The following is a 26,085-nucleotide window of genomic DNA, read 5'->3' on the forward strand; positions in this document are numbered from 1 at the left end:
TATTTTAATCAAATTTTAAAAACAAAACAACACACTTTTCAGATAAAAAATTTTTTTGGAAGATGTTGAAAACAATTTGTAATTTTCATTCCACTTCCCAATTATGCTTTACCTTACATTGGTATATTTAGAACACAAATCAGGTATATTGAAGTTATGTTTTAGTGTATAAAAACATTGCCAGAATTTCAACGGGTTTGAATACTTTTCTAAGGCTCTACATTCATTGTCTCCATTGGTCACACAGCACATTTACATGATGAAGATCTATAATTGTGATGCTAACAGAGGTTTGTCAGATGAATACTGTGGGGTGTGTTTTTGACATTTCACAAGAAGCACTTGTCATGTTTTAAATTGTAACCGTGTTTCTGTAGCACACAGATTTTAATGTAAAAAAAATCTGATGGAAAAGCACTGTGGTGTAAAATTGGGCAACAAAGCACCTGCAGCAGTCCAAAAAAAGAAAAAAAAATTTTGATTTCAGTTGTTTTAGATTATGTAAATTTGCTCTAAAATTGGCTCCTCTCCCTTTACAACTCAGCCACAAATCTTTTTTTATTTCTGCCTGAAAAAGCGCTGAAGAAAGCACATACATGTCTAAATTTTTATCTGGTAGAAAAATTGTGTGTTAAGTGTGAGCAAAAAATATGAAGGCTTAATGCTGAAAACTACCTGTTAACTAAAATTTTTATTTTCTAGATAAAATTAGTATCATTTATCAGACCTGGGTGAGACTGAATGAACCTTTTTACCTAAAAGAACTTCACCTTTCAGCATTTCTGTGTGTTTACTGACTGTGAAATAACAGTTTAAATGCAGAATAAGAAACGCATGTCAAATCCGGGCTTGGCTGGCAGGATGGTACCAGCCAACCAACAACAAGCAGCGCCCTCTGCTGGCCACACACTGCGCCCTCCAAGCACAGCACAGAAGAAAGAGTATCGGAAAGCAGGTAGAGCTGATAAAAGATTGTCTTTAATGTTTGGCATTGTTAATGAATTCCATACCACAGCAGTTATTGGAGTAGGAAAACCACTTTTACAACGAAACACTTTTTGATCATGCTAACACCATATGTACAGGAAAGCACATTGAAAAGTGTATAAAGTATTTATATGAGAAGTATGGTGGAGACAGGCCACAGTCTAATGAATTTGTCCTTTCCCAAACACCGATTATAGATATTTATCAATTACATTGATCTCTTGAGTACATGTATATACACAAAACAACAATAAATCTTTTTTTTAGGGCTTTTGCAATAAATCTCAAAAAAATATTTCACAATACTGCTGTATGTACAATAACAGAATGTACATTGAAAAATCCTATTTGAGTATCACTTCAGTCGCCTGTTATTCTCAAAGCCGCATTTAACTAGTAACCTCAAATCCATACAAACTACAGCAGCCTGTCTGATACCTTCTGTCAGTTCCTGTGATATGCACACACAACTGATGATCTCACATACAAAAATAGATCTTGTCTAGTCAGCTGACAACTTGATGTACACAAACACAAAGCATCCACCTGCAAAAATCTGCCAGGAAAACAAGGAATTAGTAAAATATTAGCTATATCCTTCCAACCAACAAAGGAACAAAAAACAACGCAGTTTCTCCTACTTCACAAAAATAAAGCAAAAAAATAAATAAAAAAGGAGCATTGCTCTCCACCTTGTTGATCTTCAGCCTTCTCCCTCATCAGAGTCAAACAGCAGAAGGTGAATGAGAAAGAGCTTCAGGCAGGGCAGAAGTATCAGCACAACAAAACAAACAGCAATCTGAAACCAAAGCAGAATGAAACCATAGAAAAACATCACTAGGTCGATATCTGCTCTGTTTTTGTTTTCTCCTTCAGCGAGAGGACAGAGTGAAAAAAAACATGGCTGCCGCTAAACGGTGAGAGGTCAGACTGCATTAGAGTGCACTTAAGGCAGGTAGGCGATTCCAACACCATCAGGAGAGATGGTGCCACAGCAGCTGTGCGGGTTCAAACCTCACCGCTGACCTGACGGCAAACGCAGAAGGAAAAAAGTGGAGAGGAAGGTTAGTGACTGGAGTCCAGCAGAGACGAGTGTCGGGGGAGGGGGGGTGAAGAGGAGTCTTCCTCCTGTATTCGCCATGAACATGAAAGCCGACAGGCGCGAGACGAGTTTGCCTCTGTCCTCCGTTTTCCCAGCAGTCCCTCGTTCATCTGTAGATATCTTTGCCACGTACATAGGACTAACGAACTAACGAAGACTTAAGATAAGAACTGGACTTGAAGCACTTGAACAGAAAACTGGGATTTGCAGCTTGTGCGGTTACAAGAAGAACATCTCATCTGAATACATTCACGTAGTTGTCCATACACGTGGTACGGATGGGAGATTGGTAGCTCATGTCCAAACGGAGAGCTGCAGGCTCAGTTTCAATGAGCTGAGATTTATGGGAGTCCAGCAGCAACACACATAGCGGCGCACCATCTGATATGATTCACTATTAAGGAGCACTTAACAGTGTTGTCTGAAAAAAACATAATGGGTTTAAGCCTTCAAAAACACTACAATGTAGCAAATTTATCAAAAAAATTATTCATATTTATGAAGCGTTTAAACAACAGAAGTCAATCCACTGTGAGTAACAGTTTATTTGCTGTGAAAACTGGCATGGAAAGCAAAATTAAGGTCGCTCAAAGCTAATACTGCACCGTGTTGGTTGCAATGTTCCACAAAAACCGTTGAATCATATAATTGTCAAATGAAAAAACATGCTCACAGACGAATTGTACAGCTGTGTACAATCAATATCAATTTTTGAACAGAGTACTTTTGTGTTATTGTTCTGCAGATTCTTCTTTGAATCCTGCCTCGGAGGCCATGTGGAGCGGCGAAGGTAGTTTGTGCCTCGGACTGCAGCTTGGTGGATTTTCACTCCTTCTCATCCCTTCATGTGCACTGGCGATAAAATACACGGTGATAGGGATCAACCCGGTACACACACATGCTTCACACAAAACGCTCTGGTACTGCTGTCATGGCTCAGTGCAGATGAAGAGATAAAGACAAGATCGCCCTGATTGGAGCCTCCCCCTCATTGGTTCTCCTCGTGCTCCTCACTGATGCACTGCTCCCAAGGATGTTTTCCTGGGTCCTCCCTGTGGCCGTGGGGGGAGTGGAAGATCCTGCGGGGCAGTGGGATGGGCTGAGGAGTTAGCTCCTCCTCGGGGATGCAGCCCTCTCTCAGGTAGGGTTTGGGCGGCACGGCTGGAGGCTGTGGCCTGCGGTAGGGGATGTGATGGGGAACGTGAGTGGGAACGTGGTGGTGCTGGGAGGGGCCATGGGAGTGGCTCTCAAGCCCAGGGTGGGAGTGAGGGTGACTGTGAGGGTGGCCGTGTGGGTGTGAAGCGGGGTTGCGGTAATGAAAAGGTCGAACGGGGTCAATGGAGTCAATTTCTGTGCCACCGTAGTGGATGTGAAGGTAGGGAGAAGGCATGTACTCATCAGGGGGGGACCACAGATGGCTGGGAAGTGGCTCCAAGGCGTCGTTCCTGATGGGACCAGGATCGGGATACTGGCCGCCGAAGTTACTCTCGCTGAGAGACGAAACGCCGCTGCTGGCGCTGCCTGACAGCGTGGAGTTACTTCCACCTAAAGCTGACTGAGGGCTAGTGGGGGAACCGGGGATAGGGTGGAGAGGAGACTGGGGAGACAAAAAAGCAGCAGCTGTCAGGAGTGAGGTTCTGCATAGCAAAAATTATTAGCAATTTTTGACTTCTAGACTTTTCCAGACACAAATATATAAATTTTTCCTTCTCTCTATCATACACCAGACATCCTTCTTTCAATCAAACACATTGGAGGGTGAAAAGAGCCAGACACACTATGGAGCAGGTGAAACGTACAAATAAAAAATATAAGAAAAAGAATCTGTCACTGTGAATCTACTGCAATCTTCAACCACCAACATTACTGGATGTATTTAAATTCTGAAGCAAAAGTCGCTGATACCTTTCGGAGAGATCGAACTGGCAAAGCCGGAGGAGGATCAGTGTTTTGGTGGTGAAATGCATCACAGTGCATCATGAAATGTCCTGGAAATAAAAACAAATATATGAATTTAGGAAGAAATTACACTGATGTGAAGAAAAAAAAAGAAATTTATGAGCATTTCTAAAGTCAATAAGGTCTGTATTTGCTGGCAGCCATCATAGCACACAGAATATTCAATCCCAACTGAAAACGAGATGTTAAAAACTAAATTCTGAGATGCAGTGAGACGGTACCTGATGGGAAGGATCTGGGAGGAACAGGGGGCATGATCACTCCTCCGGTAGAAGCCGGGACATAGTTCATCTGCTCCCGGTTCTCTCCATCCAGACTCCAGTTGCTGGAAGCATTGGAAAACACTGGAGGAAGAACGACATCAAGGCCTCGCATGAAAGAAAAAACACACACCACCAGCAACTCAGCTATGCTGTAAGATTTCGCTTTGTTTGACTTACCTTTCTCTGGTAGATTCATGTGAGGATCAGCACAAGGCTTACAGGGGCTAACTTGCTGAAGTAAGGCACGCTGCATGTGGTTATTCTGTTGCTAAGATGAGAAATTAAAAGAGAGAAAAAAAAACATATATATTCTTTTCTGTTGCATCAGAAAGTCAAGAGGATCTCACAGGCAGTGTTGTAACGCATTATGTTTTTCAGGGTAGCGTTGATCGTCCATACCTGTCCATTCTCTGCCACGTTGTAATACATCGAGTTGTTGGCCCTCTCACGGTGAGACGGCAGAAGCATCATCACTTCTCGGTTGTGTTTGGACTTATCGGGCAGAGACGGAGAGCCTACACAGAAAATTATTTTTTAAAAAGTGTTAATCAACATCTCTCTACTAAAACAGAGAAAATTACCCTGTTAATTACTCATTGACCCACATTGTTAATGAGTTATAAACATATGGATTAAATCTATGCTGAACTATTGTTATTTTGTATATTTAAAAGCAGTGGGCATTTTTTATATGGGCAACATGCCTCGCTGTTCCAATAGGAACATGCAAAACGCTAGACAGCTTTGATGTAAATAAAGACTTTTCTATTGATTAATAAAGGTACAGATAATTTTCAACATGTGATTTTAATGAAATTGAAATTTTAATTGATATTCCTACAGCAATTATTAGTAGAGAGGTACGTGTCTCGAGGGGGTGAGTGTGTGTAAAAGATCCTACTCATGCCACAAACGTCACCAATTTAAAGAAATATTAGAAGTTTGATGAACAGATCTGTGAGTGAATAATTTTCTTGCATGACCTTCTGGATTTATGCCTCTCACCTCTGGCACTTGATGGAGCGGAGTTTATAATCTGGGAGGAGTTGGAGCGGATTGAACTCAAACTAGAAGACGACGGGCTCGGCTGAAAAAAAGTCATGTTCTAAAGATTAAAAAACTGAACTGTAACGTGAGAAAACAATAGACAGTTTATGTGCATTTCTAAACCACAGATAGATGAGAAATTATGGGTAATTCCACACACAATCTCAATGAGATTAAGAAGTCTTGCCTGCATGTGCATGGACTCCTCTGGGTGCTCCCCCATCAGGCCGTCAGTCATGATGACCAGGTTTCCTGCCTCACTCGATGTGTGAGAGGACAGGGAGGAGGATGAGTGACGGATCGAGCCTTGCAAATTCAGAGGGCTGCAGGACCAACATGTTGTTTGAGAATATAAAAATGACATTTACTGTAAATTTTGCTTTTCTTCAGAGGTCCCAAACATTTTAAGCTTCATTGAAGTCATTGGTTTATAAAAGTTTGAAAAATTTAGGCATTAAACTATTAATCCCACATTCACAATTAGTTCAATGTTAATTTGGCCTCCTTTTGAAGGTTGAATTATTTATGGTAATGAAATCTTATATTGTGTTTAATCTTAGCCTTAATAGGCAGGTATTTACAAACAATAACCAAGACTAAAATCTATTTGGCTATTATTCCCTGATATGGTGCTCCAACTTGGTATTTTTTTCTATATTACAAATTTAGCTGATACTTGCCTTTGGCGTGTATTAATAATTATTTATAGTTGAACCAATCCCTTCAACATGTAACCCAGTTGAAGTGGAAAAATACTTGTAAACATTGTTTGCTCTGGGATCAATTCTTAGATTAATAGCTTAGAAAATGGGTAGATAGAAGCAATTTAAAAAGCCAGACCACACCTAGAAGTGTCAATCCCAGATTAAAATTAGCGATGCGGCGCAAATGAAAGGATGAAAGTTTGAGTGACTGACCTGTGTCTGTGCATCAGCCGGACGCTCTCAGGGCTCATGTGGTTGTGCGAGGAGAGGATACCTCTGGGAGAATTGACCCCTGGGCAGCCTGCAGGGCCGAATCGATCCATGCCGGGCACACACTGCTGGGAGCCAATCACATACTACTCTAAATATTTACACTGCTCACACAAGCAATGAGCACAAACATGCTGGATCGAGGGAAAAGCATAATATTTATATGAAAAGATGTCTGTGTGCCAGCAGGAACCCCCAACTGAACACAGAATGTTGACAGAGTGAAAGTCCTTTTACATTTTCTCATGCTTCAACCACAAACTTCAATGCCTTGAAGTTTTTGATGTATATACAAAAGTGCGTGGCAGAAAACTAAAAGTGCACAACAAATCACCCTCGCATTGAAACATGGTGGTGGCAGCATCGTGATGTGTTAATGTTTTACTTCAGCAGGAATGGGGAAGTTGGCAAGAGCTGATGGAAAAATTAATAGAACTAAATACATGACATCCTGAAAAAAACTGAATGTTTGAATGGCCTAGTCAAAGTTTAAACTTAAACCCAAGTAAAACCTGACAACTACAAATCTTCTCCATCTATTTTAACTGAGCATACCCTATTTTGCAAGACAAACAATTTGATCTCCTGCTGTGCAAAGCTTATAGAAATATGCCTCAAAAGATTTGGGGCTTCACATGTAGAGAAAGATATTATATAGATAGTATTTACTCAAGAAGGCTGAAAACATACATATGCCACACTTTTCAGTTTTTCTTGGTAAACAATTTTGAGAGCCAGATATCATTTTGTTCCCTGTTCCCATTTTTAATAAATACATTGAATTTTGTGATTGTAACAAAACAAAATGTGGAAAAGTTTAAAAGTCTTTTTTCTTTTTTTTTTTTTACAAAGTATGTTAAGTATATTTAAAAAAGAAAAATCAAAACTCACATGGTGTAAACCTGTCCTCATCATGTGGAACTGGTCCACAAGCTTTTTGTGCAGAGGACGCATTTCTGGATGCACCAGTTTCTCATGAACTGCCAGCCCCACTCCAAGAATATGCACCTGACATCAGAAAAGAAAAGAAAAGAAAACAAGATGTTTCTATTTCCAAAGCATTCTTAAATCTACTAAAGTATTTAAATTGAATCTGACCTGCTCCTGCATGAGATCCTTCAGATGCGTGATTCTCTCTGTGTCTTCGGGGTGACTGCTGATGTAGTCTTTATCGAAGAAGGCCTTTTGCAGAAAATCAAACAAAAGATAAAGATTTCTCACAGCAACAACTCAACACTCACCACTTCCTCACTTGCTTCCCCTTCGTCTCTGCCCTGAAGCTCTACCTCCTGATATCTGGCGATGCCGCCGTTCACAGCAGCATCTATGACGCCGTTGAGACACATGCTGAGCGGGTTGATGTTGCCGTGGTGCTGCCTGTGTTGGTACTGGCTGATCAAAGTCCGCAGCTCCTGGGTCTTATTCTCCACAACATAAATGGCATTCTCGAGTGGGCTCACCTCCACCTGAAAACACAGATAAAGCCGATGTTAAAGCTGCTTACATGTCTGAACGAAGCGATGTGTTACACGTTTGATATGAGCCCACCAGTTCTCTCCTCTCCACCTCTGCCCAGCGGGCGATCCCAGGGAGAGGACGAGCCAGAATCAGGGTTGTTCTCTCAATCCACAGACTCTGTTGAAAATGCAGATAAAAAGCTGCGGTTATTCTAACGGCATCGTCTAATATTAGTTAAACCCAGTGGGCATCTGACTGTGTTTTGCAGATAAAAAAAAAAACCTGGCAGGCAGAAACACAGTTGTAGACTGGTGACCTACATGCTTAACACTTTGTGTGGTTTGATTTTAAATCTGGGTTACTGTGTCACACAAAACTACAATATTATGCATAAGCAAGTCTCTGAAGTGCCCCAGGCTGTTTTTGTTTTTTACATTTCATCTGTAGTAAACACTATTTACAGTTTTGAAAGAACTAAGATTCTAACTATATTTTACAGATTAAATGTTTCTACAGATGTTTGTGAAATCCGCTAATGCCACTCTTCATCTCTGAACCAAAATCAGTGTCCACAGGCTGTCCAATTACTATAAAGGTATGAATGTTCCTATAAAAACTCAGTTAGTTCTGGGAAAAACATCAGAAATGTCAGCTAATAGTAAAAGAAAAACTTTCAAACATACTGAGGTAAAATATACACATATATGGTTTGCATTTCATAAATGTCTGATTATGTTTTTAAAGCCAGTGTTTAAGCAAGGAAAACCAAAATACCTGATAACTAAAGTAAAATGATAGTTGACTACAATTCTTTGGTTTGTGATATAGCTTGACAAACCACTTCTCATTGGCTTTCAGTTCTAGTCTTTAATTTCACAAGCAAACTGACTCATTTATTTGATAATGTAACAACTTCAAACTAGGCTTTGCTAGATGAAGTATTGTTTCATTGAAGTTTTAATTGAACATCTATAAGTCCTGCACCCCTTACAGCCCTGTTGTGAATCATGGTCCAAAGCCAATTGATGGTACAGTTTTACAACTGTACTCTATATTTATACAACATATAGAGGAATGTGATTAAATGACTAAATTTTAAAGGCAAAAATTGGATTGGCTAGGTTATATGTTAGATTGTGATTGGATATTAATTGTGCCTGTTTGTCTTGTAATGTTAAATGATGTTTGTTGTGAATTGACACTGCTTAAGTAAACTGAATCCAATTAGATGCTACAGAAATTAGGTTTGTCCAGAATAATCAAAACAATTTTGCATTTGAACTCTATTTTAATGAAGACGTCTTTATTTTTTAAACACTGAATAAAAAAACCATCCAACACAGTTCACCTCCAAAACTGCATATCTTAAATGTTTGTTAATATAGTGGCTTAACTGAAAAACAGGGATAAACTAAGTGAAGAAGAAAAAAAAAAAGCTGGTGGCTTCCGCTGTGGCCACCAGGGGGCATTACACCAACCTAAATCAATTGAGACGTTTATCACTGCTGCTTTAATTACCTGCTGTTTCAACACTTGGATCCATTTCAAGTGTTAAAAGGCTACACCTGGACTATTACTCTTTTGAGTAAAGGCTGAGTTGAGCTGAGAGTGTCAATCCTGTTCATACCCTGAACTCATTCTCCCGGTCCTTAGGCCCCTTGTGGAAAGGCCTGTCATAGTGGAAGCGGCTGACATTGTTTATGCGGTAGAAACTCTTGATCCTCTCAGGCACACGCTCCAGCTGAGGCACATCAGAGATGTCTGAAACTGGAGTCACTGCGTAGATCTGCAAGTCTAGGGAAGCCACATGTCAAGGAAGAGACAGACGAGTCAAATGTTGGTACATGTTCACAGAGGGGGAAGAGAAGGAGGGAGATGGAGGGGAAATGCTTTTACTGCCTGACTTGGAAAGAACAATGACAGATTGAGGTTTAGTTGGGTTTTTTTTTTTATTTAATATGCAACATTTTTCAGTCATCATTAACTTGTTCTATTAATACAAAACATCTTAATCTCTGAGTGGCGGCACCAGAAGTAGGGATGTTATAAGGATACACTGGGCGTCGCTCTGCAGGATGGTGTCATCAGGCTGGTTTGTGTGCTGCATTGCAATGGCTTGTGGAAATTCTCCCAGCATCCTTTGCTGGAAATCCTCGAGCCGTTCGTAGTCGTAACCACGGCAGACAAACTCCTTATTCTGCAGAAAAAAGCAGGGAAGTGTTCAAACCTCACTGTACAGTCAGTTTAAAATCTGTAGCACAAGCCTGCTGGATCTGAAAATAACTTAACCTCATCTTTTTTTACCGTTTCAGCACCAACAGCACAAGCTGCAGTGATGGTAATACTCACAATTCCAGTTTTTTACTATGAAAAGAAAAACAGCCAAAAGACTCCACTGTGATTCACAGGGTGTGAAAGAATCTGGATATGATTTAATTTTTAAAGCTTAATATTAATATTACATTAACATAATATAATATATTTTACACTAAGGTTGTAGTTTTAAAATGAAAATCCTTTTCTCTAGAGCAGTTAAGAAGCAGCTATTAATGACTGTATGCATCAAATTTAAAACAATTGCTTTTTTCCAATCCTCCAATAAACTGGCTGCAGCCAAACCCCAACCATAAACATCAACAACAACTTTATTTACAAAGCACATAAACACCAGCCACAGCTGAAAAAAAGTGCTGAACATGGGAGATAGATAAAAGAAAACATTAAAAGAAAATGACAAAGCTCAACCCTCAACAATAAAAATTACTAAAAAAAACAAAAACGTTCCAAACATAGTAAAACAAAGCTTTATTTTTATCAAAATAAAGTAAACTCTAGTCTCATTTGAGTTGAAGGCAAATGAGTAAAATATATTTAGACGAGTTTTAAAACTGGACAGTGAAAGGACCTGTCAAATTTATAAGCATTCTTTTTCTTAGGGGTCTCGATATCGAAGGTCTTGATCTGTCAAAGCTTCCACTGGGAATGACCAGAAGAAGCTAGTCAGCAGAACCAAGTGACCAAGTGAGAGCATAGCAGTGGAAAAACTCTATGAAATAAGGCGGGGCGAGGTTGTTTAAGACCTTAAAAACAAACAGTAGGATTTTCTTTTATGTGTTTCTGCTAAAATACGCACAGCAGCATTTTGTACCAGCGGCAGACAAGTTTAACATTACATTTAAACAAGTTGCAGTCCATCTTTTCTACACAAGAAATGTCCGCTATCCCAATAGTTACTTGTGGGAATAACAGACATGGTCTCCTGCCGATTTCCGATCACTGCAGTCTCTTACCCGGAGGAAGAAAGGAAACTTCCTCCCATAGAAGCCCATCTTAAAGAACTCCGGCTCGATCCTCTGCTGTTCGATGATGTTGTCATAATATGCTGCCTCCATTTTCTGTGACACAAAGACAAACAAGCAGCGGAGCCATGATGAATAATAATTTAATCACACACTTTACTGAATCCCCTGCGCTTCCAGAGGAGCGTGGGCGTGCTCAGGTAATTGGGACGTTGTGTTTGCACTTCACACCCCACAACAGAGCATCACAGTGACAGAGGGAGCTGAAAATCTTTCCTTTACAGCATCACAGAGAATTCTTGTTTGATGGCAGCAGCAGAAATGCGTTGCGTGCGGCACTTTACCTACCCGTATCCAGCTGAGACTCTGATAATCATATAAAGTCTCATACTGGAAAGCCAGCTCCCGGCAGAGAGAGATCCCATATTCCCAGCACTGTAGACATATAAAAGAGATAATGGAAGAATGAAAAATGAATCAAAAATTTTAGTTTGCATTGGCCAAAAACCACCATTAAAATGATCAATTTTGTTATTATATTTGTCTATTGCGTGTAAGGATTGAGGAAGTTGGTTTTGATCGTACAGAAGCGTTTACTTGAGTAAAATTTCTGGATACTCCACCCATTTTTAGGAGCTTGACTGAATGAAGAACAAAGATGTTTTAACTGGCAATCTAAGAAACATCTTTGTTCATGGCAAAAGAGGTCATCTTATTAGGAGGGAAGTAATTAGACTTTTGTATTCTAAAATTGTAAATTAACCTCCATTGGGGTTGGCTGTGGATGGTGTATTTTCACAAAAATACCAGAACCAATGATATCTTGGTGTTTTAACTCTTTATTCTCCATAATTTCATCAAATAGCAGTTTCTAATTTGTGCCAAGGGAAAGCAGCAGGGTTAATTTCCAAATCTTTACATTCCTTCTGGTACCAACTTCCCAGGTGCTTTTTAACCACCAATTGGGCTATTTTTATCCGGATAAAAAGTTTAACACTCACTGCTTGAGGAGGCTCTATATTTTTTCCCTTCATATATAGCAATAACTGCAGGAGAAAGCAATAAATTAATGAAAGATGACGGTTTTATTTCTTTTCAGCTGCTACCTTTGTCCACTGGGCATTTTCCTCTGCAGAGCATATGGGCCGGTCAACTAATTTAATTTTTCGGATGAACACCGGCCAGGGAGGAGAGATTTGGAAAGAAAATTACATTTGAACTGATTGCTCTTCCTCAGTATGAAGCACTGGATTTGTGCAAAACTTTTACATGAGTTATTTATATAGCTCCCTACAAAATATACAAATACATCAGAAATTAGCTCCATATCGACCTGTTAAAACATTAAAATCATACATTAAGTAGTTGTTTATATGATTAGATATTTGTAAGTTTCATACTAAGAAATTTAACTTACTTTAAAAGATTCTTTAACTTGTGTAAACTATGCAATTCTGCAGCATATAATCCACTAAGAAATGTTGTTTTAGTAACATGCAAACCCTTTGCAAATGATTAAGGAAGAAGAATGAAAAAGTTAATAAGTGATTAATTAATCAGCTGCACGTTCATGATGAAAATTTAACAACCCTTCAACAACAGAGACAAAGAATCTTAAACAGAAATGGTACCAGGAACAAGGGTTCTCAAGTCCATTCCTTGAGACTTACCAGCCTGCAATCCCTGCTCCAATACACCTGAGTCAGATAGCTGAATTCCCTCAGCAGCAGTAATTCAGCTCTGCAAAGTTCTGCTAACAAGTAGTTCATTTGATTCAGGTGCTGGAGAAGTTGCAGGATGATAACTCTCAAAGATTGGACTGAGGCACCCCTGAGTTTCAACCTTCTCCTTTCTGTTTAACCACACAAATCAAGTTTTATTTGGAAAAAGATCAAATTTATTTCACCGCAATTTTTCCCTTTCCTCACAAAAAGAGACAGGAAAATGACTCAGACTGAACAGTAATTAAATCAATAGGAAATGTAAAATATAAAAGAAACAGCTGTAAAAAACAAAACAAAAATCACTTGCCTTTCCCTTGTTGAAGTAGTGGAGGATTTTACGACTCAGGTTTTCTTTGCGTTGCCACTCGCTCTGACAGGGGTAGTGGAGAAAATCCCTCAGAGACCGGTCCTCCCACTGCAGCAGCTCCCAGTACAGCAGCAGAGTGAACGCTGCCTCTGTAAACGAATAACAAATGAACAAATACATAACAATGCTTGATATAGCAAAGTAACATGAAGGGATGATCTTTTTTAGAGACTAAGCCTTAAAGAGAAGCAGAAATGTATAATTAGCATTTATTTCAGGAACAGATGGCGTATGACATGAAACACAGTCAGTGGCAAAAATACACAAGATGGCCTGAGCATCGTGACTGTATGCTGGCAAGACGGTAACTAGAGGTGGAAAGAACATTAAGGATGTTTAAATCCTTCATTTCCAGGCTCAGAAAGTTGTTAAAATTACAATATGTTTCAAAACACAAAACAAAATCAGACCTTTTTTTTTTAAATGGTCATTTAAACTTGCATCAGCACACAAGATCTCAATAACCACTTCTTCCAAGACAGGAGATTTTCTGTAGAGTTCCAAAGGTCCAATTAAAATATTTTACCATTTATTTATATTTTTACATACCTTTGTTACATCTCTTTATGTGTCATATAGCAGTGCACTAAATGCACAATATTTATGTCTTAAAAGCTTCTTTTTGCTTCTATGAACACCTAACATGAGGAAACCAGTACATTGAAATCAGAAAGATTCAATGATAATATGCAAACTTTAGCCTGAAAAGCTTTGATATGAACCAAGAACATTCATGCTTTAAACAAAGCAACAGTAAAAATAACCATAACACTGTACATCTGTGCTGCCAGATTTTGGTTAACCTTCCTCTATGCACACACCAAGGGCTTGAAAGATGAAACTAGACATAATTTGGTGTCTCTAAAAATAAACATTTGCCCCCTTTACTTGTAGGAAATATCTGAATGAACCAATCAAGGCACACAATTGAAGCTTTCCCTTCTGTCGCCCGGGTGGGAGGAGGTCTGTTCAGCTGTTTCAACACAATAGAACTGCTTGTGCTTAAATTAGAACCAAAGGTCTATTTTTAATCTAAGAACGTGAGTGCCTACTCTGCAGATCAGCATCTCATAGAAAAAAAAAAAAAAACGTCCACCAACATTTCTATTCTGGTGAATTACATGATTAAATGCCATCTGTTCGAAAGAGTTTCCATTCAAAATGTTTTGTGTTAGAATTAGCTTTAAATTGGTCGCGTGGTGTCAAGTTGATTAAGAGTCCTCATGTTGTTTTAGTTCAGTGAGAGACTGTGATCCGCCTTTGTCATTGGTTCAATGCATAAAATACGCAGTCATAAAAAATATAACTTACTATAAATAATCCAGTGCTGTTGTGTTACAAGCCTGGAATGTATTTTGTTAGCCACCCTCCATGACACACACTGTTCACTTAAGGGAATAGCTTCCATCCCCCACCATTGTGTCTCTTACTGTTCGCCATGTGGCTTACTTCTGGCTGTGTTTGTGCCCTGGACCCCTTGATGTGTGTTTCAAGCAGTGACACGGAAAAAGAAAATCAGGCCCAGTCATGAGGAAAACTGCATGAGTGTCATTTAGTGTGTTGACACATCAAGTAAGGCACCCTGGAACAGCTTTAGAGTAGCAAGGTAAAAGCACACGCCATTAGAGTGAAGTTGAGAAGTGCAGATTGCAGCAAAATCAAGTCAGCAGAGCCACAACTAACACATGCAAAAGAGAGGAGGAAGAGCAACATCTCTGGTAGGAATGGAGCAATCAGAATTTTGTGGTTGGTTCTGGTAAGAATTGACCTGCCAACATGAATTTCAGCTGATTAAAGATAAAAGGATTCACGACTTCTTTCTTAGCCTTTCTTATCCGGTGAGGAGTCATGGGTTTTTATATCAGAACAAATAGGCTGTTATGCCATTTGTGTGAGAGAGAGCTTGCCGTACAAACAGGGGTTTAGTCATTTTTTTAAAAATCAATATCCTACAGTCCAAAAAAATCAAACCAAATAACAAAACTTATAACAGTTAGTCAATGTTTGTGCTCTAAATGTTACAACAGATTAAAAGGTAGTAACAGGTAAAATAAATATATTGGTTGCTATACTGGTATATGCAAATGTTTAACTTACTTGTACGTCTGACATCTGATTCACTGTTATTTTGTGAACTGGGATCAGAAAAGCTTTATCTAATTTCTTCAAGGAATTTGTATTTTTACATTCAATCTGACATTTCCAACAGGCTGTCATCATTTCCCTGATTGAATATACTATGATCAGTCCTCCCTGTTATCTGCTGAAAGTCTTGCTCTCTCTTGATATGAGCCTATTGAATTTTCAACACGTAGGAGATAGTATTTGTTTTTTTAATAGCTTTTATAAATTCCCCGACGGGGAGTGAAGTTTGTTTCAGGTCCCTCTTGAAAATGAGATCTAGATCTCAACGGGGTTTACCTGATTAAATAAAGGAAATTTAATTTTTTTAATAAATCTATGATTTTACTTTCAAATATCTCAATAATGTTAAAAATAAGTAACTTTGAGGGTATTTCACATGGCAATTTTCAGGTCTAAAGCATTACATCTGTAATGCTTGGGTATGGTGAATTCAATAATTGGAAAAAGGTGGGATTTTCCAAATTGCTGGACACTGGTCTGGGCCAGTCAATCTGATTACCAGCAGATTCTTTTTAATCTTTATCATTTGAGATGTCCGCCTTTTAACGGCACCCTTTGCAACTGTGAAGCACAAATTTATTTAATTGTAGTAGAGAAAAATAATATAAACTACACTGTTTATTATTATTATGCTAATCTCTGAAAATAAACAGGAAAATATTACAAAATTCATTATGTCATGTGTTATCACCGTAATAACTGTATTTCACAAAATAAGCATCAATAAATTCACGGTCATAATGTTATATTTGTCAACGAGTATATACAGTGTTGATAATATTTGAGCTGTGTAACAGACCAACGTGTTTTTAATGACTCATATGGATACTTATACATAATGAAGCAGCTAGTTTGTGAGTAACACTCTTTAATGCCACTTACTCAGCCTGTTGGATATAATCTTCAAAGTTCCCCTGATTTTCTGCTTACAGGACTGAAAGGGGAACTTTAAAATACAAAATGCACAGTAAATCTTTTTCTAAGAAGCAATAATAAATAATAAATCCAAGAATAAAAGAGTAAATGCCAGAAGCACATAATTATCTACCTGACATTTAGACCATGAATTTAATCAAGGGAGTCTCTGTACTCTTGTTTGATTTTTAAGGTTGGAAGTCTCCTATCTATTAACATGCTCATCTGCGTGGGAGCAAATAATAAAATGGGGGTTTTAAACCAGGTTTTAAAATTTGATGCTCCATCTTCCTTTTGCATGAAGAGAGAAAAAAACAGAGACAACGAGAGAGAGAGACACACAGAAAGAAAGAAACAAGACAAAGAAAGAAGAAAAAAAAGAAAGAAATCTATCCGATACCCAAGTTCGAGTAAAAAAAGTTACACCTGTCTTAGAATGTTTTTATTTTACTTTGTTTTGCTTTTGTTTTTGGCTAAGTTATTTTTGATATCAACAGACACAATATTTTTAGGGTCAATAAAACAGAGATCACCTTCAATCAAAATGAAACAACGTAGTTGTACTTTAAAAATCAGCTGCTAAAAGGTTCTACAGTATCAAAGTGAGCTTTGAGTCGTACCAAACTATGTGATATAAATGTACTTGCAGTCTGAAAGTTACCTGTGAAATCCTCCGCCTGAAGATGCAGGTCACATAGTTTGTGGATGTAGCGGATGTACATGTCCTCCTTGTTCACCTCTGATTTATAGAAGTTCTGATGTTGCAATAGAACAAGAAATAAAAAGTAGGTTACAAAATGATCACATAAGACCGGAAGTGTAATGAATATCTCACCATAAGGTTAACTGAACCACCGATCTTCTTGTTCTCCATCTCGTCCCCTTTCATGCAGTCCCTAAAAGTACAAGTTGACTTTTTAAAGCCCTGAAAACAACATCATTATAGCATATAGGTATGCTTTACGTTAGCATACCTGTAATCAAGTATTCTCTCAACAAGTCTTGTTACTGATGTCACAAATGAGATTCCAGTTTCCCTCCATGTCTCCTGCTCAATCTTCTCCAGCAAGCTGGAGGAAAACACACATTGACCACAGATATTAAGTACAGGAAGCAAATACCACAATTTTTCAGCTTTTGAAAATGCAAAGATTATTCTTCACCTTGGATAAGGACCAAACAGCTGTGTTCTGTTGTGATGGAAAAACAACAGGGAAACAATTTGCAAGATCTTAAAGAAACAGAATATTTCCTTCATAGACTCACTAAGCATTTGTTTGACACTCACAACAAGCTGAAGAGCTCTCTGTGGTTGTCATCGCCTTTCCCATCCGACACCATGCTGTCCAGCTTATCCATCAGCTCTGCCTCCACCTGAAGGTATGAACGTCCAGGAACAGGCACATTTTGTGACAAAGAGCTATGTGGGCCATATGGATGAGGCACACACTCTGGATTTTATAACAAATACATTTTATACTAACCTGTTTGAAATTGCCATTTTTCCTTTGCTCCCAGTCCATCATATCATGAAAAATTGGGATCATAATATTCCGGACCTCAGTCTGAGGAACTAAGGTGACACCAAGGAAGGGTCCCATCATTCCTGGGATGAAGTGTGGCTTGTTGTCACCTGGTTGAAATTGATTGATACAGACAGAAGTGTTTGTTGAACAACTCCGTTAAATATATACAGGATACACACAAAATGGTGTTTTAAGCCACATTGAATTTCTTTAAACCGTTCTTATGAGGCCTCAAGACTTTTTAAAATGATACTGATCCTTAAGATCTTTAAGGGGTTTTGAAAATCCCTTAATGTTATAATTTCAGAGTTCAGTACAACATGGGTACGCTTAATTAAATATGTAAATAGGTGGAGAACAAAAGCACCAAATAAGAAAAGAAGAAACGTCAAGCCTAAGACTTTGCATTGCTTCCCATTGTTGTGAAGCAACGTGAAAGCTCCTAAAGAATTTGTCTTGAATGGTGCTTTTGTCAAAGACTGCTGCAAACAAAATGTCTAAAGATGCTGCTTAAAGTTTCTCTCACATTAATATTTCTGTATTGACAGGAAACAGCTTCACTCTTTCAATTTATTAGCCTTTTGTAACCACTGAGTGACTCCTATTTCAACATGAAGTAATGAAAAATTTAAAAAACAGAGAAATTTTGCTCCAAATTTGTGATTAAGCTAACTTTGGAAGCAAAATATTTAAATAAATCATAATACATTTGTAATGTACTGCAAATACTTCACTTAAATGATTATTGATGAAGGGAGTGACAGCTGACCCACCTAATTTCTGCCACATGCTGAAGAGCTCGTATGCCATTATTACTCTCAAATCGCCATGCCTACAAAAGGAGAAGATTTAGAAGTGAGTAATAAGATACATTTATCTGATAAAAAAAAAAATAATGCACGTTTATTTTTAGAATTTGAGGGAGGTTTTTACTTGTCCAGGGTTTTCTTTCTCTTGGCAGGAGGGAGTGCTTCCAGCTGCAGACTGGGTTGGTTGATATAGAGGACAGTGAGGCTGAAGAAGGAGTTCCACACCTAAAATACAAAGAGAAATCCACATAATTAGCTAGTAATATCATTTAAATGATTACACAAAAAGCATAAAATATCTAGTGGTTTTATGGAGTTGTAGGTTTTCATCGTTTGCAAATGCACAGACACACCTTGAAATCAAAATCTCCCTCAGAGAAGTTTTTGTGCAGCGCCGGAGACAGAAACTGAGTCGTCACTACGATGATGCTGCAGAAATACAACACATTGTAAAGTAAAAACTAGCCGGCTGCCAAACATTTTACTTAAAAACTTGCAACACAAGCATCACCTTCGGATAAGTCCCTGGATTAGAGAGCTGGCTTTGCTCACTCACCATCTGCGGGATAAAAACCGTATAACAGAAGCAAAGAAGCAGACTTACTGGCTGGTTAGAAGACGCATGACGCTCCAGTCTCTGGGGAAGATAGTCAGCTTCATCAAGTTTCGAAAAACACAGAAAATCTTCAACAGAAACTCCTGCAGGAAAAGATGCAACAAAAATCTGCTCAGTCCAAGTGTACAGCTAACAGACGGCTGTACAAACTTTCCCTGATGTCAGCTCAGGACTGAAACTGAGAACTGAGCAAAGACGTTATCAGACTTTTAGACTCTCTCGCCTTTAGTTCCTCCTTGCTATGGAAACTGTTGAGAAGATGGTGGAAGTGGATCTCTGTCATCTGTCTGAGGAGAGAAAGGAGGCAGGAAACATACTCCCCCTGCAGAGAGAAGAACAAGTACGAAAACACATAAATAAACCTGCTCAAAATAATGACTAAAGTTTGCAGAGTTTTGTTATCATCCTTCAAAGGGGCAGATCGAGTGAAGGCTTACCGTTATCTCCGCGGTGCACTGGGGACAGCGTTGTCCTCTGGATGTCTCCACAGAATGAGATTTGCTCATGATGGACAGCAGAGTCTGCAACAGCACATCCAGAAGGCTCTCCACCATCATTTCCACTTCTTCCTGAACAGAGGACTCCTGAAGAGACAGACAAATTAAAAGACGACAAGGAAAACTTTAAACCACCATGAAGTATGTGATTGATAAAAAAATTTAAGTATGGAACTTGGCTTACATTCACACAGCATGTCTTTAGTGTCAGTTCTGATTTTTTCCGATTTTTTGCTGAAATCCTTTTTTTTTTGGATGGGCAATCAGACTAATAGGTTATTGCGACTGCAATCACACTTCTGTGTGAACCATTTATGACCCCAAAGCAACCCGCATTCTCCAAAGAAGAACAGAGACGTCATACAGCAGTGCACATTTTACAAAAGTAATAATGGATCGATTAATTTGATCAATTTTAAAGCTGTTGAGCAACGGGAGCCAACGGTATTGTCACAAGATCATGAAAAGAAGGAAGAAACTGATAGAAAATAAAAGTATAACTAATAACAATGGCCTTTTGTGGAGCCCTGGTGTCAACTTCTGTAGAGAAGTCTATTTGGAAATGTAGTCAGATGACTTAAAGGTCAGATAAATGCAACCTGATCGTTCTGACTGCAGATGCTTTGAAAACCATGTATGCATGTACTACGTATTTAATTTAGTATCGCAAATGGAAGTGAAGGAAGGAAGGATAGCAGATTAAGACAGTAGGATAAAAAATAGAGTATGGAAATAAAAAAGGGTTTCTGATCTCTATTTTAATGTGTCATAATTATTTGGACCTGGAAAATCTTTAGATAAAGTCCAATAGTTTTCTGTACTTTCACACACTGGAATACTAAACTTAGTAGAACTAAGTAACCCTGTAATTATGAACTTAGTAAAGAGTACTGCACCATGGAGCTGGTCTTGATTATTGAAAAGATGCTGCTCAGGATCCCAGAACAAATGAGCAGCTCCCTCTGCTGGCGCAGATGTAGATGGATGTGATGCAGGACGACTGGCAGCAGAATACTCCGGGACTCTGAGGCAACAAGCAGGGGAGGGAAAGCAAGCAGAGATGAAGCGAAAAACAAGATTATTGGGGGGTAAAAAAAGATTCAAAATCCTTCATGTTTGTCTCACCAGGAAAGAAGAAGAGTCGGCTTTCAACTGTACGAGCAATCGACTGAAGTTTGACCACGTCCATGGACTGACCAATGTCCACTGTGCTGGGCATGCTCCCTAGTGTGCCCCTGACATATTCAGCTACCTCCTGAACGGTGAACATCTGCAGCAGCTCATCGAAGATGTCTGGAAAACTGTTCAACAATGCTGCCTATGGGGGAAGAGGTGGGGACACACAAAGAAATAATTTACAGCACACAAATATCGAAAAGTGTCTGTATGAACACTCTAACAATGACACTTAACATTTAAAAAGATATAAAATATACAGCAACATTATAATACTTAAAAAAAGCAAAACAAGCAGATCGATTCTACATTACTTTTCTTCAATAAAAGCCAAAATTGTAGTTTATCCATATTGTTTCAAATAAAACCAGTTTCTGAAAAATAAACATCCTGTTGGAGAGGGCTGATGCCTTCTCACCAACTGCTGCATTGTTAATCCAACATAGGGGGGCGCTGTAACTTACCGAAAAGGAGGAGAGTCAAGAATTATGACCACAGAAAAGCATGCAGCTGGTCACAACTCTAAAGTGTCCAGGATCAAGCCATGGAGGGAGCAACAGTGACAGTAAGGCAATGAAGCCTCAGTTAAAATAATACATAAAATAAAAATTAAACCAACACATATATGACAAAACATACATTAACAAAGATCATTCAATAACAAGACCATAACCAAAGGAAATATACAACAAAATGACAACTGGCAAAAGAGGAATAGGACTTTTTGTGAAATTAGAACATCACTGAAAAGATCATTTATGGTAGAGAAGGAAAAAAATACATTTTATAAGACTTATTACACATAGAGTGATATACTTCAAGTGCTGATTAGGGTTTAGATCGAATTAAAAAAAGTTTACTAGAATATCAATCAAAAGCATTTAAACATAAATGTCATGTTATGGTCAACATAATTATGGAGAAGTGTGCTTCCTTCACAGTCATTGAGATCCTTCACAAGGAGGCTAAGCAACAACATGTCATTGATAATAAGTTAATAATAAGATAATAAGATTACTAAGTCTTGTTGGAAAATTGACTGGAAGGAAAAAGTATGACACGATTGTCACCATCCTAATGTCAAACCACTCCTGAACTAGAGACAAAGTCAGAAACATTGTACCTGAGCTAAGAAGAAAAAGGACTACACTATTGTTCAGAGATCTAACATCATATTTTCAGATGAGCATCACAGTCAAGAGGAATGATAGACCAATTAATCTGGACAAACTGGATGCTGTTATAAATAAAGTAACCTTCCTAAGAATATGTTTCTATTTGCAATACTCAATGATAAATCAGTCGGAAACATGAAATGCAAACACTTGAAATGTACCACTGTGCTTGTAATAATATTGTCATCTCCGAAGCTGTTATACATTTGTACCGTGTGTATTTTGAACCCCAAACAGTAAAAATGTTTGACAGGATCTGTCTAACCTGTGTGAAGACAAGATTCTCTGAGCTGCGGCTGTCCAGACTCAGGACAAAGCGGATGGACTGGAAAAGCTCCTGGATGCTGGCCCTGAACTGCTCCTCCTCCATCCCACAGGTAGCCCTCGAGTACAGGATGCGAGACTGGACTATGAACTTGAACAGATACTCCAGTGCCTGAGGTGATTAAGTGCAGGACACAGATGGAAACAAACAATCAGATTCTACCTTACATGTCATCTCATACTTTTAGTTCCCCAGCAGAGGAAGCAGGCCTGACCACCAAATCAGTTTAAGGTTAAAAGTCAATATATGAAAGAAATGATTGCAATCAGGCTGTGCAGTGAAGTATCTTTTACCATTATCTTGTCACAAAGGCCACATGAAAAGGCCATACTCTTCCCATCAATACCCAATGACTTCCTTTCAAATAATTTGTGCAGGGAATTTACTCCCGAGTTCCTCCTGTGGTGTTGCATTACTTCTTATCAGCTCTGTTTCTGTTTGACCATTTCCTCTTTCGGAGCTAATTAATCCCCAGTGAAGGAGCCATATCAGAAGGAGGAAGTGAGTGTGATACTTTACCCTCATCGCTTCCTGTATGTGGTCCTGTCGGACTACCTCAGCCGAGCGGTCCATGTACCACTTCAGGCATCGAATCAATTCTCTGCAGACAAATTAGCTGGAGTTAAGAAACTTCACAGACATCATAAATGAAAAAAAAAAAGTTTTAAACAAGCTGCACATTCAGAGAAGAATAGAGTCAGATTTGCTTTACTTGTAGGCCAAAGCGCCGGCAAAGTGGTTTTGGATGTAGGAGTCTATTACTGGTCTGAAGTGGTAGAACCGGCTGTCCCTGAGCAGGTTAATGATGAACACCTGAGCACATATATACACATGTTACATCCCATCTCCTCTGCAGAAAAGTCGCAAGACATGATTTAATATGTGAGCGCAGCTGCATTCTTTGAATGCCCCTACCAGAGACTGGAAAACGAGCGGTCCGTATTTATCCGTGTTGTCGTCTAAAAGACAGAAAAGTGTATCCAGGACATCTCTCAGGAACTGCGATGGGACGAAAAATAATAATGTCAAAACAACTGTGGCATGATCTAAAACAGAATCAAAGGAACCTAAAAAAATTATAGGCCCTTTGGTTAAAAATGTAACATGTTTTAATTTATTCTGAAATTATAATATGACCTAACAGCAGTCTTAAATGCATTTCCTTTAGAAACCCATGTATTCAGAATATAAAAGATGTAGAAAACACTTTTTTTAATCCCATCAGTGTCCGTGCGTTTCCAATCAGTAGTCATTGAATGTTGATGTTAATTTTCTCGTAGCCCTTCGTCGTACTGACCCTGAGTGTGCTTTTACAAAATTTTCTGTGTGGTTTTGGAAATTGACGGTCCGCAGGGACAAGCCCCCCGCTTCCCTGCTGTATTTCCCGCTCTCTTCCTGAGTGTCACGCTAAGGCTGCTGGAGGGTAAGACGACTTTTTACATAAAAATGTGGTCGACTCTACTGTATTTGAAAACTGGAAATGGGTCTTCACTGGGTCTTTCAGGTGGATCACGATCTAAATCATATGGCCACTTCAGATCACGAATGGTTCACCGGGCACAAAATTAACCTTTTTCAATAGGCTTCACAGCCCCCAGATATAAATATCACAGAAAACCTGTGAGCGGAGTTGAAGAGAAAGCAGTATGAGAGAAAATCTCTGCATGATTGAGAGAGATTGTGCAAAGACAAAAGGTGAGTGATTACTTTCTTGAGAAATGTTAAAGATTGGTCTAAGCTCTCTTCTACTGACAAAAGGAGATTTCAAGACATAAATAGCAATAATGTCAATAATTCTATGTACTACATTTTATTTAATGTAAAATTTCCCACTGTACTCAAAAGTTTGATTTTGTTTTTTTTCTGTTCAAGATTATTTGACAGTAAAACCGACAAACGTGTTTCTTCAGGTTGTAACAAGTTTACCAGGAATGCCAGTGATGGCTAGAATCGCTGTACAAAATTAAGAAAGAAGGTAAATAATCCATTCATTCCTCATTATGTCAGAAATAATGGTGTGATGACCTTCACAATCTCCTCTCCGCTGATCTGTCGCAGTCGACCGAGGATGTCCAACACCCTGTCCGGATGGGCCTTCCAGTTCAGAAGAGCCAGGAGATCCACTAAAAATTAAAGTAAACCAACATTTGCTGAGTTGAATCAAGTATGAAATATAGAGTACTGGTGTGGTAGCTGGTAAATTACCATTTTGAGTGAGTTTTGTGGAGCAGAGGATGGTGGAGACCCAGAATGTTTCTTTAGGGCTCCTCTGGAAAGGCAGGTTGGTTGGCATGTTGGGGCAGCTGTTGAAGTCCTCCTTGCAGCAGGGGAGGCTCAGGTACAGCCCCTGGTTACTGAATGTGGCATTTTCATCACACTAATGAAGGACGGACACAGAAAAGGATTGCTCATGTTTGGAAAAATGGGAGAAATTTCACAGCAAAATGACCTTTATAGGAACTTCATGAATCAGAGCTCTGAATGTTTTTATTTTTGTGCTTCATAGTTGCTTGTAGGGCAAATTCGTAGTACCCTACAAGTAGTAGTATTAGTAGTGTGCCACTGAAAAACTAAAAAAATAAATGATTAATTTGAAAGTAATTTGAAATGTGACATTGAAATATATTTTAAACATGAATTGAATAAAGAATTAACATTTTTAGAAAAGAAATAGATATTAATCTAAAATACTAATATATGCACACATTGAAAGAGTGTAAAGAATACTTACACTCAATAGACCAACAACCTGTACGTTATCTGTTATTAATTCAGAAATAGAAGCAACAATGTACTTTCATTTATATACACAAAAATAAAATAAGCAGGTAATTGTTCGTGACATATTTGGTTCTAGCAGTTATTAAGTAACAGGTTCTCTGGTTTTGGCCATAAAGTCAATAAACCTTTGTGAGTTGCATGTGAGTTCAAAAACATTTAGTTTATTCAATGAACCAGATAATTTCAGCAGAAAACTGGTGGGATGCCACAGACTAACTGTAGAAAAAGCAATGCACACATTTTCAAGTAAGTACACCGTTTAAATATTTATCATTTAGGATTCCAAAAAACAAGCAAAACAAATTGGAAGTATTTGGTACCTAAAACGTAGATATTAATCACTTGAATACTCATAGTGTTAGTAATTACACAGCAACTACTATAGATATACAATTATTTATTTTATTGCTTCAACATGTTTTTAGACCACTTCTTAGAGCCACAATACATACACTGTAGCATGTTAGCACCTTCCCCGTCTCTCTGAGCATTCTTAGCAATCTTTAGTATCAGAACAAAGTGTCCAGAGTTGAGAGAGATCAAACTACACAAGGGAAGACGGATAACACAAGAAAATGACAGGCAACAGCTCTAGGCCAAGCTTGTTGTGAGATATTTTTGGATCAGTCATTCATGGCTGTTGAGTTCACACACGGAAGAGCAGAAAGGATCTGAAGTTGATTTTTTAAAAAGTTCATATTTCCCATTACAAAGCGTGATTTAAAAAGTATAAGATGTGAAGACGATACAAGTTCATTCAAGCTAAATATACATCCAATGTGAGTGTTATGGCATTACCGTACCTTGTACACATACAGCTCATGGACCTCATCTGAGAGTGTGGTACCATCCTCTCTCATCAGAGGAGTGAAGGCAAAACCAAACAATTTTTTCTCTCCTTTGTCTTTAGCTGAAAAGTAGAACATGATATCATGCCTCA

The 26,085-nt window shown here is 38.6% G+C and overlaps 1 protein-coding gene across 3 annotated transcripts in view; it reads right to left on the minus strand.

Annotated features, from left to right (window-relative positions):
* Positions 1–956: 956 nt before the first annotated feature.
* The window catches only part of LOC114145417 (dedicator of cytokinesis protein 3-like), a 56,584-nt gene continuing 31,455 nt past the window's right edge, over positions 957–26,085 (minus strand). The window contains exons 17-54 of one of the 3 annotated variants that reach the window (XM_028018989.1): positions 25,949–26,055; positions 24,570–24,741; positions 24,390–24,487; positions 23,280–23,363; positions 23,077–23,177; positions 22,884–22,965; positions 22,305–22,475; positions 20,814–21,006; positions 20,585–20,712; positions 19,629–19,775; positions 19,415–19,513; positions 19,180–19,274; positions 18,929–19,004; positions 18,700–18,800; positions 18,540–18,598; positions 17,725–17,873; positions 17,529–17,614; positions 17,404–17,430; positions 17,215–17,310; positions 17,076–17,136; positions 16,902–16,995; positions 13,121–13,269; positions 11,438–11,524; positions 11,081–11,185; positions 9,846–9,987; positions 9,418–9,584; positions 7,881–7,967; positions 7,619–7,798; positions 7,431–7,514; positions 7,224–7,340; positions 6,276–6,397; positions 5,546–5,681; positions 5,317–5,398; positions 4,711–4,826; positions 4,489–4,579; positions 4,270–4,392; positions 3,995–4,077; positions 957–3,686 (exon numbers count right to left, since the gene is read on the minus strand). In XM_028018989.1, coding sequence (XP_027874790.1) covers positions 3,078–3,686; positions 3,995–4,077; positions 4,270–4,392; positions 4,489–4,579; positions 4,711–4,826; positions 5,317–5,398; positions 5,546–5,681; positions 6,276–6,397; positions 7,224–7,340; positions 7,431–7,514; positions 7,619–7,798; positions 7,881–7,967; positions 9,418–9,584; positions 9,846–9,987; positions 11,081–11,185; positions 11,438–11,524; positions 13,121–13,269; positions 16,902–16,995; positions 17,076–17,136; positions 17,215–17,310; positions 17,404–17,430; positions 17,529–17,614; positions 17,725–17,873; positions 18,540–18,598; positions 18,700–18,800; positions 18,929–19,004; positions 19,180–19,274; positions 19,415–19,513; positions 19,629–19,775; positions 20,585–20,712; positions 20,814–21,006; positions 22,305–22,475; positions 22,884–22,965; positions 23,077–23,177; positions 23,280–23,363; positions 24,390–24,487; positions 24,570–24,741; positions 25,949–26,055 — 4,706 coding nt within the window. In that variant the 3' untranslated portion in view covers positions 957–3,077. Of the gene's footprint in view, positions 3,687–3,994; positions 4,078–4,269; positions 4,393–4,488; positions 4,580–4,710; positions 4,827–5,316; positions 5,399–5,545; positions 5,682–6,275; positions 6,419–7,223; positions 7,341–7,430; positions 7,515–7,618; positions 7,799–7,880; positions 7,968–9,417; positions 9,585–9,845; positions 9,988–11,080; positions 11,186–11,437; positions 11,525–13,120; positions 13,270–16,901; positions 16,996–17,075; positions 17,137–17,214; positions 17,311–17,403; positions 17,431–17,528; positions 17,615–17,724; positions 17,874–18,539; positions 18,599–18,699; positions 18,801–18,928; positions 19,005–19,179; positions 19,275–19,414; positions 19,514–19,628; positions 19,776–20,584; positions 20,713–20,813; positions 21,007–22,304; positions 22,476–22,883; positions 22,966–23,076; positions 23,178–23,279; positions 23,364–24,389; positions 24,488–24,569; positions 24,742–25,948; positions 26,056–26,085 lie in introns of all 3 variants that reach the window. The other 2 variants (XM_028018983.1, XM_028018977.1) reach the window with 2 other exon arrangements.

This window comes from Xiphophorus couchianus, chromosome 1 (assembly GCF_001444195.1).
Source record: "Xiphophorus couchianus chromosome 1, X_couchianus-1.0, whole genome shotgun sequence".
Classification (NCBI taxonomy): Eukaryota; Metazoa; Chordata; class Actinopteri; order Cyprinodontiformes; family Poeciliidae; genus Xiphophorus; species Xiphophorus couchianus.